The sequence below is a fragment of the Pecten maximus genome, chromosome 1 (genome assembly GCF_902652985.1).
Source record: "Pecten maximus chromosome 1, xPecMax1.1, whole genome shotgun sequence".
Classification (NCBI taxonomy): domain Eukaryota; kingdom Metazoa; phylum Mollusca; class Bivalvia; order Pectinida; family Pectinidae; genus Pecten; species Pecten maximus.
In genome coordinates, this window is record NC_047015.1 from 3,507,545 (window position 1) to 3,525,435 (window position 17,891).

General features: G+C 38.1%; 1 protein-coding gene across 1 annotated transcript in view; it reads right to left on the bottom strand.

Annotated features, from left to right (window-relative positions):
- Positions 1-206: 206 nt before the first annotated feature.
- Positions 207-17,891, bottom strand: part of LOC117322619 (tolloid-like protein 2) — an 81,091-nt gene continuing 63,406 nt past the window's right edge. The window contains exons 8-18 of the mRNA XM_033877561.1: positions 13,278-13,391; positions 12,861-13,006; positions 9,282-9,477; positions 8,275-8,397; positions 7,813-7,973; positions 7,360-7,543; positions 6,682-6,807; positions 4,299-4,640; positions 3,806-3,983; positions 2,856-2,928; positions 207-2,620 (exon numbers count right to left, since the gene is read on the bottom strand). Coding sequence (XP_033733452.1) covers positions 2,465-2,620; positions 2,856-2,928; positions 3,806-3,983; positions 4,299-4,640; positions 6,682-6,807; positions 7,360-7,543; positions 7,813-7,973; positions 8,275-8,397; positions 9,282-9,477; positions 12,861-13,006; positions 13,278-13,391 — 1,799 coding nt within the window. The 3' untranslated portion in view covers positions 207-2,464. The remainder of the gene's footprint in view (positions 2,621-2,855; positions 2,929-3,805; positions 3,984-4,298; positions 4,641-6,681; positions 6,808-7,359; positions 7,544-7,812; positions 7,974-8,274; positions 8,398-9,281; positions 9,478-12,860; positions 13,007-13,277; positions 13,392-17,891) is intronic.

The following is a 17,891-nucleotide window of genomic DNA, read 5'->3' on the forward strand; positions in this document are numbered from 1 at the left end:
CTCTAGTTCTAGTCTGTGTAGTGTTGTAGGGGATATATACGGCCAGACTGACGACAGAACTCTCTAGTTCTAGTCTGTGTAATGTTGTAGGGGATATATACGGCCAGACTGACGACATATCTCTCTAGTTCTAGTCTGAATGTGTTCTCATCATTACAGGACAAGCTGTGATTCTATAATCCATATGTTACAATGAAGGAATCAAATCTCTTCAAAATGACATTTATTTCTCAAAATAATTTACAATATTTAAAAAATTAAATGAATATTAATATGAAATAGCTAAAAGCTACAGGTATTTGATGAGGTTCAAATCTATGTAACGTTAAATTTTACAACATGTAAAAGTATAATGTTCATTCGAACAACATTTAGCGTGTCAAGTTATGTTAATGTACAATACGTCACACGTAATTTTTACTTTTGCAGCATACAAATGTAATGTTGACGTGTTCAACATATACATGTAATGTTGACGTGTACAGCATACACATGTAATGTTGACGTGTTCAACACATACACATGTAATGTTGACGTGTACAACACATACACATGTAATGTTGACGTGTACAGCATACACATGTAATGTTGACGTGTACAACACATACACATGTAATGTTGACGTGTACAGTATACACATGTAATGTTGACGTGTACAGTATACACATGTAATGTTGACGTGTACAGCATACACATGTAATGTTGACGTGTACAACACATACACATGTAATGTTGACGTGTACAACACATACACATGTTATGTTGACGTGTACAATACATACACAAGTAATGTTGACGTCTACAACAAACACGTTATGTTGACATGTACAACACATACACATGTAATGTTGACATGTACAGTATACACATGTAATGTTGACGTGTACAACACATACACATGTAATGTTGACGTGTACAACACATACACAGATAATATTGCATTTGACATGTGAACGGGTAACGTTGACTCTCACAACATGCATACGTTTAATACTTACTGGTACGTCATGTGTACATATCAATCGGATTAAAATACAGATAATCATTACTCACTACGTTATACATCAAAAGTTGTACATCATGTTTAATTGTTATGTTGACTCTGTGGAACAGGAACATTTGTTATAAGATTTTTTATCTTTCCTTATTACATAGAAAAATTAATGACCATGGAATATGATATAATTCGTGATATGCCTAATCTTACATCCAAATTGACATATAACACAAAGAAACAGCGATAACGAACACCTGTTACTGTACCAAACTTTCTATCAAAGCCGTCGAGTTAACATCGTGTTATATACCGACCTCTATTACATGTGCGCCCATATAGGGATAAAAGCAACAATTGTTTTTTAGTCCAGTGAAGAGGAGCTCTATTGGTTCATACAATGGAAACTAATTTGAACTTTTATCTGGTAAAACCACCGGCTTTTTATCATTGTATGACCCCACAGATGGAGTTTCTCTACCCTTCATATCCTCCTACGAAGTATTGAGTCTTGTTCCCGTTAGTTCCTATCATGGCTAGTTACGGATTAATATTACAACGATAAACTTTGAATTGTAAACAAAAACTTGTAAAACAAATAGGATACATACCGTGTGGGACTCCGATGCATGTCTAGTTTGTAATATTAAATCTCTAAATCTTGTACGCTATATGTTGTGCATTGCACTTATCGATTGAGTGGAAACACAATTAACTTTAAAAGTGTTCACGAAAATATAAAAACGCAATTTACCGGTAGATTGGTCTTATTAAAACAGCAACAACCAAATTAACGTGAAAGATGTTCTAACACCATCACAAACTGTTAAAAGGAACAATCATAAAGCTTGATTGCAGAAGAAAAAAACATTAACACTAACATCTAACATGGTACAATAATTAGTATATATGAATATGCTCCAAGAAAATGTAAATACGATGTAATGACACTAGTTTTAATGTGCTACCCTTACACTCTATACATAACACAACCATCTCTTAGATACTAATGTATAATATGTACAACTCCGAACAATGTCACATTCAACAATATACACGGTTTTGATTATTGCATTTTCTTTTCCATTTCTCCCTACGACACACAAAATATACAGAAATGTGACTTCTTCAGCTCGAGTTACACCGAGGTAGAGAAGTAGAGTGTTGATGCTGAGCTAACACAGAGCCCTCAATCTCTCCCTTCAATCTCAATCACCCACAATATTTCCACATTATATCTACGGCTTTGGACCATGCTCACAAAATGACCTGCTTAAAACTGTCAACATTTATGTAGATTCTCATATAACATGTGGACAGGAGTCTACACCGTGACCCGAACATCAGCAGACCAGTGACTGAAGGAAGGTAGAGGCTGTGGGTGTCCCTTGTCTAAAACCTGCTGTGGACTGGCTCGGATCAGTTGGAACTCTTAACGAATCCCTGGATAGAAAGGCAGGCTGGTCCGGACTAGCGGAGAATGGGGAGCTGTTTCAGCCCTCCTATGCCCTCATCCTCCGGACTGGTCTGGAGATATATACCAGAGAATCCCTTCCAGTTGATGGTATCGTCAGATTTGAAGCGAATCAGTAGATACTCTCCTGACGATATGATCTCCGAGGGAACCTAGATATCACAAAAATGTTACAAAATAAATGAAATCAGCATTTACCTCCTATTATATAACAGATCTTATATTTGTGATGCATACATATCTGTATAGAGACCGAGAAGATTGAGTACGGATTCCACTTAATACACGTGTTTATTGACTTTACATATATTGGCGTACTGGTTCTTATCTATGTTATTAACAGTCTGTTAGGTATTCACTAACTGTTTATACCAGGCCTATACAAACCTTGCTCCCACAATATCTGTCCACCAAGGGATCGGTGTCATGCATTCCGTCATAAATCTCCACATTATCGTACCTGATAATAAAATAGGTTTCATTAACCTAATTGAACATACAATTAGTTTGAATCAACCCTATTAGTGACCAGAGGCTTATTTTTACAGAAGAAAATTAAATGTTTGGCTGGAGAGTAGCTCCTCTGTCTCTGAATTATTGTTATATCGAATTATCAAACATGTTTATGGGCATATGCATTTAAATACATTGATATAATTATACTACTAGTGAGGTGAGGTCTAAATACACATACTGTATATATACATTGACTTTATATTAGGTGATACTTACTTTAGTTTGATAACAGGTTTTTAACTTATCAACGCAGTCCCATACCAAATTACATGTAAAACATATCAACAAGCTCAGAAGGTCCATACCCACCCTCATGTAAAATATCCCCATAAGGTCCATACCCACCCTCATGTAAAATATCCCCATAAGGTCCATACCAACACACATGTAAAACATCCCCAGAAGTTTCATACCCACACACATGTAAAATATCCCCATAAGGTCCATACCCACCCACATGTAAGACAATGTCACAGTCATTTCTGTTTCACATTCCACACAACATATTGGTATATTGTAGTTGATATCTTGACTCCACAAAAAGTTGTTTGAGAGCTAAACATTAGTTTTCTTTGCAAGGCTATTATGCATCCATCATTTTAAGTCTTGAACCTCTGCCGTAGACTTTGCCGACTTTGTTGCATGATTTAAAGAAAATGAACAACGTACGCTTCACATCACAGAGTATCACATACGAGCTAATGTACCCATCGTAATGAATAGAACACTCGTTGTGCCATTGCAGAGAAGGTATATTTTACAATGTTGTCATTCACAACGGAATCGTATTGTAACCTCCCTGTTTGATATAGGAAACTCACCCGCATTCACTTTCGTCTTCTATTTCAAACGTGACAAAGTAGAACTTGATACGCTTGTTACTTTTGGCCTCAATCACCCACTCGCACTCCATCTTGTTGTCATAGTTCTGGTCGCCGTATTTGGAGTGAGAGTACAGCCTCTGTTGGCCGTCCTTAGCTGTTAGGTGGCCACCACATTCTATACAGAAACAACATAAATCTATCATCTTATCTTTGTTTTCCTTGATATCAACATTCGTTACTAGCAAATGCAAATATATAACTCGTGGCTACTGTTTAATAGCTTCAAGTGTGGTTGAAATTACAAGTTGGAAATTCATATGATTAATTAATGTAGGAACGTATCCTAAGGGAACCAGAATTACACGAACATATTCAAATTCCTTGATAAACGATGAATTTCCCGAACATGCTAAGGTAGATTGTATGAAGCGTATATAAAGAAAGAAATCTGTTAACAGTTTATATACAGCCATGTGGATTTTCAGTATACCTGTCTTGTGGATTGCGTGGAAACCTTTACGTTGTACTGACGCGTCAGAGTAGAACACCATGTACATGACGTTACTACTGGAGCTGATTGGCCGAGGGATACTACTACCACAGAATCGCCCTAGACTGCGAGCATTGGAGTCCTTGCCGTCAAATATCTCGATATGGTCGTATGTACACTCTTGGTGGGGCTCCAATTCAAAGTGCTGGAAGACCAATTTTATCCGATGCCCCTCAGTGGTGGTGAATTGCCACACACAATCCTTTCGGCTCGGGTAGTAGTCCGGCCAATTAGGACTGCTTATCTCTCCTTGAGGATCACTGATTGTATGTTGACAGCCACCTAGTACAATAGATATGGGGATGTTAATGAGATATGGACTCTTGATACGTGCCATCCCAACTTCATCACGATATATCATGCTATACAACTGCTGATATACCAGAAAATGCGAAAGGTCAAGAGTACTATCAGGGAAGATAAGCAACCCTATTCGTCCTGTCAGGGACGAAAACGGCGACAGCATCACAGGAGAAGAAGCACAAAGAGCAAGATGGGCAGAATATTTTATGGAGATCCTGAACAGACCACCGCCACCAGTACCCCGACATACCCCGGTCAGGCAACTACTAGAACCAACATTAACCCACCATCGAAGCAAGAGATAATGAAAAAAAACCAAGTCCCCCAAATTTGGTAAGACAGCAGGATCAGACGGTATTGCACCAGAAGCCCTGAAGGCAGCTATCCAAACATTTACGGACATGTTGCACCCTTGTCAAACTTCCGAAGAAGGGCGATATATCAATGTGTACCAACAGGAGAAGAATTACATGTATGCTCCTATCCATACCTGGAAAAGTGCTGTCGAGAATCATTTTGGAGAGATTCAAGACCGCTCTAGACAGGACCCTGCGAGACGAACAGGCTTGCTTCCGTCAAGACAGATCTTGTACGGACCATATCGCCAAGATGAGAAACATCATTGAGCAGTCCCTCGAGTGGCAGACCCCCTTGTACACCGTTTTCGTGGACTTCCAGAAGGCATTTGACAGCGTGGACAGGGAGGTCATCTGGAAACTGATGCAGCACTACAGCTTTCCCCCAAAAATACACCGTTATCCTCAAGCAATTGTATGAGGACGCCACCTGCCAAGCCATACACGAGGGAAAGCTGACCGACCTCTTCCAGGAATAGACTGGTGGTAGACTAGATTATGCGACAGTCCACAGCAGGCCAGAAGGTCGCAATCCAAAGGATATTCAATAAACAATGACCTCGAATTTGCGGACGACATTAGCCTCCTCTCCCACAGACTACAACATGCACAAGAAAAGCTATAGCGAGTCTCAGAAGAAGCCAAGAAGATCGGTCTTAGAATCAACACTGGAAAGACAGAGATCTTATGCATTAACCAACAGCGAGACCCAGTCCGACTTCAGCAGGATGATATTACAGAAGTGGAGAAATTCACATTGGCAGAATCGTAAGCAAGGGCGGCGGAGCAGACGAGGACATAAAACGCGGCATCAGCAAAACAAGATAAGCCTTCAAAACCCTACAGCCAATCTGGCGATCTTCAGCCCTCTCTCTTCACAGCAAGATTAGGATTTTCAACACCAAAGTCAAATCAGTCCTTTTTACGGCTCTGAAACTTGGCGTACAACCAAAACCGACACGAACAAACTACAAATATTAGTAAACAGTTGCCTGCCCAATATACTAAACATAAGGTGGCCAGAGGTCATCTCTAATGAGGACCTTTGAAATAGAACTAAACAAACACCAGTCGGAGAAGACAAAGAGAAAATTGATATAGATTGTCCACACAATGCGTAAAGCACCAGCAAACGTCATTTGACAGGCATTGGGCTGGAACCCCCAAGGAAGAGGAAAAGTTGGCTGACCCAACCAGACTTGGCGAAGGGGCACGGATGCTGAAAGGAACCATAAGGCAAGTAATTTCTATCAATATATCTTCAATGATCAAGAAGTTATGTCCCGGAAGAAACTTGTGCTTATTTACTTTGACCTTATGTCAATGCTGCAATGATCCAATGATCCAAGTGGATTTCATCAGTGGGTAATAAAATGTATACAACATCTTCCATTAAGATATCTTTGATGGTTAAAACGTTATCGCCCTGAAAATCATTATTGAAAACTTATCTGACATTGAGGTCAAGGTTAAAGTGACCAAACTGAACATCGACATCAGATGATGCAAGTATACAGTTATAGCAAGTATATAGTTCGGTCAAGATATCTTTAGAAGCTATAGCATGGAAAAGAAATCATTAGAAGAAGCAGTACTAATACAACATATCTCCATTCCAAGGGGATGTATAGATACATGGAACAGTTACCTGTCAGCGGCCTTACCTTCTTTACAGTCATGATTGTTTTCATGTAGGGTGAATCCATTATGACATGCGCACTCGTAGCTCCCAACCGTATTTTTACATATGTGTTGGCAGCCTCCATTGTTTACAGCACATTCGTCCATGTCTGCAAACAAAACATCACCATGTTCATTGTTGTCTATAACAACATCACTGAATGGATCGTTAATTTATGTATGTAATTATTTTCCTCCGTTAAGAAGCGCTGTATATGTAATGACATTACACATGGATACCACCAAACAATCAAAATTGACGACGTGTCTGTAATTGTTAAAGTTTGTCACAGTAACGACACTTTGCAGCGATGTTGGGAAACTTTGGATTGATAAAGACTTAGTGAATAAGGTACTGGATGACGTATCTATACATTAGGGTGACGTGTACAATGGATTTCACTGAAGATATGCGAACACATCAACGATTAAATTTTATTATATATCAGCAATTAAATCGACACGACTTTAATATAGATAAGCTTTAGAATATAGTATGTAATATATTACTGTCACATCTCCACGCTAAGAAAACTAACTGTCGAGAGTAAAGATACAGATAAGATAATACCAACATATTAAGGGCGACAACTTCGACACAACCCGTAAACGAAAAAAAAAAAAATGTTGAAATTGAATCTACTGTAACACGAGTACCTTACCTGTAAAGAAAACAGCTTGAAATCCTGTTTTCTGCACAGAGTTATCTGAGTTAAACTCGATTCGGAGTGTGTTGCTCTCGGAAGTGATGGGCATTGGTAGGTTGGAGCCACAGAAGATGCCATGTACCACCGCTTCAGTTCCTACTCCACTGCTCACCCTCACCGAATCGTACTCACAATCTTGCTGTCACATAAACACATAAGTCCATTACTCCTTGTGTCGGTACGTATCGTATTAACTATTATATACATCATATACAATATTCCATTTTGACTGTGTTTCATTCAGCTGAACATGGGCAAAATGCCTATCAGTCCTGAAACGACTTTGTACTATTAGTTTACTAATATAAGGTGATGTCATGATTTATAGGCTGGCGTCATGAATGCTAAATCACAATGTTTAAAACTGTAAGTGTAAGTTATACGAAAAAGAGAAGAAACTGTACTCACATTGTTGCCCTCCATGTCAAAATGTGTGAAGTTGAGTGTGATTCTGTACTGGTCTGGAGCTACGATCTCCCAAACACACATCTTATTGGGGGGATAGAGGTCAGGGAAGGAAGGGCTCTGAATTGTACCATTTGCCAGGTCTATGTAACCTCCACACGCATCTGGTAAGAATAACTAAAATACTAACCTCTCTTCTAAATGTTATTATAGATATAACCAGTTTTATGACATAAATGTTAAAATTTTTGATATAACCAGTTTTATGACATTAATGTTCACAATTCTGATATAACCAGGTTTATGACATACATGTTTACACTTTTGATGTAGGCATACATATACCCAGATACCTTGTGATAACATATAAAGCGAAGTTATTATTTATCTGAAATGACGATTATCACTGAGGCGTCTTTGAACAGATACATTTAAAATGTCTTCATTTATATTTCTATATTTTACCTTCACACTTCTTGCCGTCGGAGTGGAGCTCATACCCAATTTTACATTCACACTTAAAGTTGCCGAGTGTGTTGACACAGATGTGGTCACAGCCGTGGAAGTCGGTCGCACATTCATCGTATTCTGTAATATTATAAGTCACGTGTCATCATCCCTAAAAATGTCACTTGTCATATACTGTGATACGCATATATTGTCGTGTGTGATAATCGTAGCATGCCAAGTACTAGTAGTACAAATCAATTAAGATAACCGTTCACCCTAATTCAAAGGTTCCAGGTGTTTTATCGTCCTTTTAGAAAATCTTACATGGCCGACTAACATCAGAGCTCCTGCCACAGTGAAAAATAGGAGGGGGGACCTGCCCTTGACCCGCCCTCAGGTCGAAGGGAGGGGGACCCGCCCTCAAGTCGGATGGAGGGTGACCGGAGGGGGGACCCTCCCTTGATCCGCCCTTGACCCTTCCTTGACCCTCCCTTGACCCACCCTCAGTTCGCCACTTCATCGTATGCGTTCTATTATTCAATAACGTTGCATGAATAGAAAACACATATATCAACCTGACATACACCTGACCATACCGGTATACATGTCAAAACATATAATTAGGATATTTTTGCTCATTTCCTAATCGAACTCAAAGTTTCATATCATTTAGCGGCCATATTTGTAATGTGAATCACATGATCAAAGTCTCACAGGAAACGCCAGGTCACATGAACGCGGTCAATACAAATATGGCTGCGAACTGTTTGGAAATGTAAACAGACATGTATGCCCGGTCAGGTATGTCGACAAATGATCGATGTATCGTTATATGTGTGTTATTTAATGATGTCAGTCGGCCTATATCAGATATCTAAAAGGCCGATGAAACATCAGAAACCTTTGGATTACGTAAACTCTATCACAAATCACACTTTGCGATGAAAAACTCCTTTTATCAACATATGCTCCTGTTCTCACTTGTCGGTTTATTATATATGTAATAGAGAGGTACAACTTACCCTTTACAAATGAAGCTGCGAACCCCGCCTTTTGTACAGATCCGTCCGATACAAACTTCACATATAACTTATTCCCGGTAGATTTGATATCTTCCGGAATTTTATAGCCACAGAACCGACCAATCAGAGGAGAGGTGTCCTCGTGACCGTCCCGTATCTCAAGGTAGTCATAGACGCAATTGTCATGGTTCTCAATCTGTTTCAACAGAAAAATAGTCAATCTGTATAACTCGTGGCCATCATTTATTTCAAGGTAGTCATAGACGCAATTGTCATGGTTCTTAACCTGTTACAACAGAAAAATAGTCGATCTATAATACTCGTGGCCATCCTTTATCTCAAGGTAGGTACTGCCGTAATTGTCATGGTTTTCAATCTGTTACGACAAAAATACGCTATAATAACTTTCACACATTTATCCTAAACCCCATTTTAACAAGTATCGAGTATTTATAATACTTGATCGAAACTTATAAATTTTAGACAAAAATGCATAAACAGAAGGCAGTGTTAAATACTTTCACACATATCTGGACAACCTTGACTCTATTATATGTCCACTTCTCACGTTTTGGAAAAATGTCACTTAATTTAGTTTAATAGACTAAGTAAGAAGGATTGAAATAGCGAGGAGTCCATGATCAGGATGTGTGTTTAATACATTGATGTTGTTGGCACAGACATCTAAATTTCTTGCTTGTTTATGCTGTCAAAGAGATTGACGTAAGTGTTATACCTGTTGGTGTGTAGGTAATTACCTACAGCCATATCGTAGAACGCAATTACCTGTAGATCAGGTGTGGTCTATTAGGATCACAGACATGTTCATGCACCTGCCTGCCACAAACATAATTTCTTCTCTAATAGTGAAATAATTAAATAGCAGCTACTATCTGGAAAACAGCCAGCTTTACATTTCTTTCATAATATTTACAGAAGAGTTTCGGAACTCGGTAGGTACACTTTCTAGATACCCTCTAGAATTTTAAAGGAAAGTAGTCAAATCAAAGTCCAAGACAACCGATCCTGGAGAGGATATGATACAACTGATCCTGGCGAGGATATGATATAACTGATACTGGAGAGGATATGATACAACTGATCCTGGAGAGGATATGATACAACTGATCCTGGCGAGGATATGATACATACAACTGATACTGGAGAGGATATGATACATACAACTGATACTGGAGAGGATATGATACAACTGATCCTGGCGAGGATATGATATAACTGATACTGGAGAGGATATGATACAACTGATCCTGGAGAGGATATGATACATACAACTGATACTGGAGAGGATATGATACAACTGATCCTGGAGAGGATATGATATAACTGATCCTGGGGAGGATATGATACAACTGATCCTGGAGAGGATATGATATAACTGATCCTGGGGAGGATATGATACAACTGATCCTGGAGAGGATATAATACATATAACTGATACTGGCAAGGATATGATACAACTGATCCTGGAGAGGATATGATATAACTGATCCTGGGGAGGATATGATACATACAACTGATACTGGCGAGGATATGATACAACTGATCCTGGAGAGGATATGATACATACAACTGATACTGAAGAGGATATGATACATACAACTGATACTGGAGAGGATATGATACAACTGATCCTGGAGAGGATATGATACAACTGATCCTGGAGAGGATATGATACATACAACTGATACTGGAGAGGATATGATACATACAACTGATACTGGAGAGGATATGATATAACTGATCCTGGGGAGGATATGATACATACAACTGATACTGGAGAGGATATGATACAACTGATCCTGGAGAGGATATGATACATACAACTGATACTGGAGAGGATATGATACATACAACTGATCCTGGAGAGGATATGATACATACAACTGATACTGGAGAGGATATGATACATACAACTGATACTGGAGAGGATATGATATAACTGATCCTGGGGAGGATATGATACATACAACCGATACTGGCGAGGATATGATACAACTGATACTGGAGAGGATATGATACAACTGATCCTGGAGAGGATATGATACATACAACTGATACTGGAGAGGATATGATACATACAACTGATACTGGAGAGGATATGATACACCTGATACTGGAGAGGATATGATATAACTGATCCTGGAGTGGATATGATACATACAACTGATACTGGAGAGGATATGATATATACAACTGATACTGGAGAGGATATGATACAAATGATACTGGAGAGGATATGATACATACAACTGATACTGGAGAGGATATGATACATACAACTGATCCCGGAGAGGATATGATACATACAACTGATACTGGAGAGGATATGATACATACAACTGATCCCAGAGAGGATATGATACATACAACTGATCCCGAAGAGGATATGATACAAATGATACTGGAGAGGATATGATACATACAACTGATACTGGAGAGGATATGATACATACAACTGATACTGGAGAGGATATGATACATACAACTGATACTGGAGAGGATATGATACACCTGATACTGGAGAGGATATGATATAACTGATACTGGAGTGGATATGATATAACTGATCCTGGAGAGGATATGATACATACAACTGATACTGGAGAGGATATGATACATACAACTAATACTGGAGAGGATATGATACATACAACTGATACTGGAGAGGATATGATACACCTGATACTGGAGAGGATATGATATAACTGATCCTGGAGTGGATATGATACATACAACTGATACTGGAGAGGATATGATACAACTGATCCTGGAGAGGATATGATACATACAACTGATACTGGAGAGGATATGATACATACAACTGATACTGGAGAGGATATGATACATACAACTGATACTGGAGAGGATATGATACAGCTGATCCTGGAGAGGATATGATACATATAACTGATACTGGAGAGGATATGATACATACAACTGATACTGGAGAGGATATGATACAACTGATCCTGGAGAGGATATGATACATACAACTGATACTGGAGAGGATATGATACATACAACTAATACTGGAGAGGATATGATACATACAACTGATACTGGAGAGGATATGATACAACTGATCCTGGAGAGGATATGATACATACAACTGATACTGGAGAGGATATGATACATACAACTAATACTGGAGAGGATATGATACATACAACTGATACTGGAGAGGATATGATACAACTGATACTGGAGAGGATATGATATAACTGATACCGGACAGGATATGATATAACTTATTAAAAGGCTCCAGAATGAGACAAACGATCCCGCAGAGGATATGATGAGTACCGGATAAATGGCCCCATACAGAGACAACAGATCCCGGAGAGGATATGATGGTTACTGATAAGAAGGTTCCAGTCATGTTCCATGATAGTACTTTACTGATAATACACCCAATTGTGACAAGTCTTCCTCAACGTATCAAACTCAGGAAAGTCATCTGAATCTTTAATACATAAAAAAAATTAAACAAAAAAAACAAAACAAAAAACCACAGAGTTTAGTCATGCCTTGGCGATAGGTAAAATGTCGCTCTCCTACCTCAAAAGACTGGAACTTAAGTGCGACCGAGTAGTCTTCCTCAACGGTGATTTTCCAAATGCACTCTTTATTTGGTTTGTAGTCGTCAGGGTAGTTTGGACTGGTTAGCTGACCATTTTCTTTATAGATCTCACCACCACAAATAGCTGTCGAAAATAAAAACTGGCATATGAGCTGCCACTGGTAGTCAATAAAGAATCTGCTGATAAAACACATGCATACTGTGTAACACATAACGTTCAAGTCACAAAAATGGTCACATTTTGAAAGAGGTTCATGACAGATATCTATGAACATGTTTTTATTAATATTTTAAAACGTTTTATGATTTATTTCAGCATTTATTCTTGTATTATTACGTACGACGAAAAATTAATATCTTAATTTATATTCTGAATCTGTGACCTTCGACATTACCTTCATACTGCGCACTAAAACCTGATCCTTGACCTCTGCTAGACCTGTATTCAAGCCACATGCGACTGTCTGAAGAGATGAGGGTTGGTGGAATTCGATCACCGCAGTAACGACCTGAAAACGAGAGCTTTTATTAGTGGTAATTTAGTGGAATTTATGATATTCAATGTCATTTCTGCAGGAACGCAGGGTGCTTCCTTGTTACCTGTCAATAACGAAATCACCAGACACATGTAACAACACCACTATTATTTAGGTGTACACTTCATATACCGAAATCCTATCTTAATACCACCACTGGATAACAGGTGTACAATTATCATATATCACAATACCCACTCAATACCAACACTGGATACCAGGCGACAAAAATGTTATTACCATATACTACAATATCCACTTAGTACCACCACTGGATAACAGGTGTACAATTATCATATACCACACATCACAATTTACCAACAAGAAATGTACCATAGGTCAGTCAATATTTTATCCGTGTGACCTTGGAGAAAGTCAGTTAGTGTTTTACCCTAGTGGCCTTTGAGAAAGTCAGTTAGTATTTTATCCGTGTGACTTTGAGAAAGCCAGTTAATATTTTATCCGTGTGACCTTGGAGAAAGTCACTAAGTATTTTATCAGTGTGACCTTGGAGAAAGTCAGTTAATATTTTATCCGTGTGACTTTGGAGAAAGTGAGTTAGTGTTTTACCCTAGTGGCCTTTGAGAAAGTCAGTTAGTATTTTATCCGTGTGACTTTGGAGAAAGCCAGTTAATATTTTATCCGTGTGACCTTGGAGAAAGTCAGTCAGTATTTTATCCGTGTGACTTTGGAGAAAGTCAGTTAGTGTTTTACCCTAGTGGCCTTTGAGAAAGCCAGTTAGTATCCGTGAAGTCACTTAGTATTTTATCCGTGTGACCTTGGAGAAAGCCAGTTAATATTTTATCCGTGTGACCTTGGAGAAAGTCAGTCAATATTTTATCCGTGTGACCTTGGAGAAAGCCAGTTAATATTTTATCCGTGTGACTTTGGAGAAAGTCACTAAGTATTTTATCAGTGTGACCTTGGAGAAAGTCAGTTAATATTTTACCCGAGTGGCCTTTGATAAAGCCAGTTAGTATCCGTGAAGTCACTTAGTATTTTATCCGTGTGACCTTGGAGGATCTTGGAGAAATTCAGTAAGTAATTTATCTCAGGCATTCATTGCCTTTATGTCACGTTACAGTTCGTTTTGAAGAAGTCATTTATAGAACAAAATATCTGGAGATCCTAATCTGCTTGGCTACATGGTAGCTGTTTGAAGAAGATTTACCCATTTCGGACCCCTCAGAACCAATATGAGCAACATCACTCGTTATATTACATTTGACATCCAGCTGCAAACAATGTATTATAGCAAAGCTTAAATACAGTAAGTCTGCCGATAAAGATATACACTGTCTTATTTCGGGCATTGACCGTAAACTCTAAGGGGAGCTTTGGTTCCGTTATATAACAATTGATTCAAAGGTTCTAAGAACCAGTATCTTTCACATGCCAGCCGTGCTTGAACCCTTGAAGTGTGAATTCTTTACATAAACTTGACAGTTAGTAACGTTACTGATCTAGTGATTTGATGTTACTTGTCTTACCACAGGAAAAGAATGCAAATCATTACAAAACATGGACTTTCTATCATTACAAATCTTGGACTTTCTATCATTACAAATCATGGACTTTCTATCATTACAAAACATGGACTTTCTATCATTACAAATCTTGGACTTTCTATCATTACAAATCTTGGACTTTCTATCATTACAAAACATGGACTTTCTATCATTACAAATCATTGACTTTCTATCATTACAAATCTTGGACTTTCTATCATTACAAATCTTGGACTTTCTATCATTACAAATCTTGGAATCTTCTAACCTGTTTTAATGAATTCTATTGATACTTAATCCTGACAACAAATAATATAACACCCATAACATTGCAATAATTTGTTGTTTTTTTATAGCTTACCGAATCCACGACGACTTTGTGAGTCAACTTTGTACCTCCTGATCAATACTAGCCTGTCAAGGTTACGATGGATAAAGTGCCAATTACACGTCAAAATCTGTCCATCTAGCACGGTCTACAGCACTCTACCAGCCGATATCCCTAGCTATAATCAACCAAAACATAGCACCACACACATCTGACCATAACACAAAGAACTTGAGGAATACTGAAAAATGCTGCAAATATTGTTATCAGATAATGTTATTTTTCATCCAAAGGTTTGGTTTACATTGTTTAACATGTTATCAACAGCTAAGATACTTTAAAGACGGCCTCCCAAGTGTTCGATATGCATGTATACAATGTATGTGTGTTTTGGGAGACTGCAGTATGTTCGTGCTTGTCTCCTTGTGATAGTGTGGAACTGATGCCGACTTTATAGTGCTACCTCTTTGAGGAAAACTATCGAAGACAACCAGCAGGATACCTTACCTGGCCATATTATCCTGACAACTGACAAACAAGTCGTCCCACTCCTTAAATGATGAGAGTTACGTAGAAGCAGTAGCTACCAGTTATATAGACTTTGGTATGTCTCGGCCAAGGGACAGAACCAAAAGCCTTCTTCAGAGTTGCTAACACTCAATTAAAGGTCAAATGTAAGGCGTTTCATATGAAACGTTAGGGAGAAACAAGTTTTACAGGAAGAGAAGGAAAGACAAGATCCCATATTTAGTTCCTTCCTAAGATCATACATGGGGGCAGCAGGTAGAATTCTTACGCCCTACCTACAGAGCGTTCAATATCAGCAGTGTCTAACAGAGACATGTCTGATACGTTAGATATTAGCAGTGTCTAACAAAGACATGTCTGATAAGTTCTATATTAGTAGTGTCTAACAAAGACATGTCTGATAAGTTCTATATTAGCAGTGTCTAACAAAGACATGTCTGATAAGTTCTATATTAGCAGTGTCTAACAAAGACATGTCTGACACGTTCTATATTAACAGTGTTTAACAGAGACATGTCTGACACGTTCTATATTAGCAGTGTCTAACAAAGACATGTCTGACACGTTCAATTTTAGCAGTGTCTAACAAAGACGTGTCTGACACGTTCAATATTAGCAGTGTCTAACAGAGACATGTCTGATAAGTTCTATATTAACAGTGTCTAACAAAGACATGTCTGACACGTTCTATATTAGTAGTGTCTAACAAAGACATGTCTGACATGTTGTATATTAACAGTGTCTAACAAAGACATGTCTGACACGTTCTATATTAGTAGTGTCTAACAAAGACATGTCTGACATGTTGTATATTAACAGTGTCTAACAGAGACATGTCTGATAAGTTCTATATTAGCAGTGTTTAACAAAGACATGTCTGATACGTTGTATATTAGCAGTGTCTAACAAAGACATGTCTGACACGTTGTATATTAACAGTGTCTAACAGAGACATGTCTGACACGTTCTATATTAGCAGTGTATAACAAAGACATGTCTGATACGTTCTATATTAGCAGTGTATAACAAAGACATGTCTGATACGTTCTATATTAGCAGTGTATAACAAAGACATGTCTGACACGTTCTATATTAGCAGTGTATAACAAAGACATGTCTGATACGTTCTATATTAGCAGTGTATAACAGAGACATGTCTGATACGTTCTATATTAGCAGTGTCTAACAGAGACATGTCTGATAAGTTCTATATTAGCAGTGTCTAACAAAGACATGTCTGACACGTTCTATATTAGCAGTGTATAACAGAGACATGTCTGATACGTTCTATATTAGCAGTGTATAACAAAGACATGTCTGACACGTTCTATATTAGCAGTGTATAACAAAGACATGTCTGACACGTTCTATATTAGCAGTGTATAACAGAGACATGTCTGATACGTTCTATATTAGCAGTGTATAACAGAGACATGTCTGACACGTTCTATATTAACAGTGTCTAACAAAGACATGTCTGACACGTTCTATATTAACAGTGTCTAACAAAGACATGTCTGATAAGTTCTATATTAGCAGTGTCTAACAAAGACATGTCTGATAAGTTCTATATTAGCAGTGTCTAACAAAGACATGTCTGACACGTTCTATATTAACAGTGTCTAACAAAGACATGTCTGACACGTTCTATATTAGCAGTGTCTAACAAAGACATGTCTGACACGTTCAATATTAGTAGTGTCTAACAAAGACATGTCTGACACGTTCTATATTAGCAGTGTCTAACAAAGACATGTCTGACACGTTCTATATTAACAGTGTTTAACAAAGACATGTCTAACACGTTCTATATTAGCAGTGTCTAACAGAGACATGTCTGACACGTATATTAGCAGTATCTAACAAAGACATGTCTGACACGTTCTATATTAGCAGTATCTAACAAAGACATGTCTGACACGTTCTATATTAGCAGTGTATAACAAAGACATGTCTGATACGTTCTATATTAGCAGTGTCTAACAGAGACATGTCTGATAAGTTCTATATTAGCAGTGTCTAACAAAGACATGTCTGACATGTTGTATATTAACAGTGTCTAACAAAGACATGTCTGATACGTTCTATATTAACAGTGTCTAACAAAGA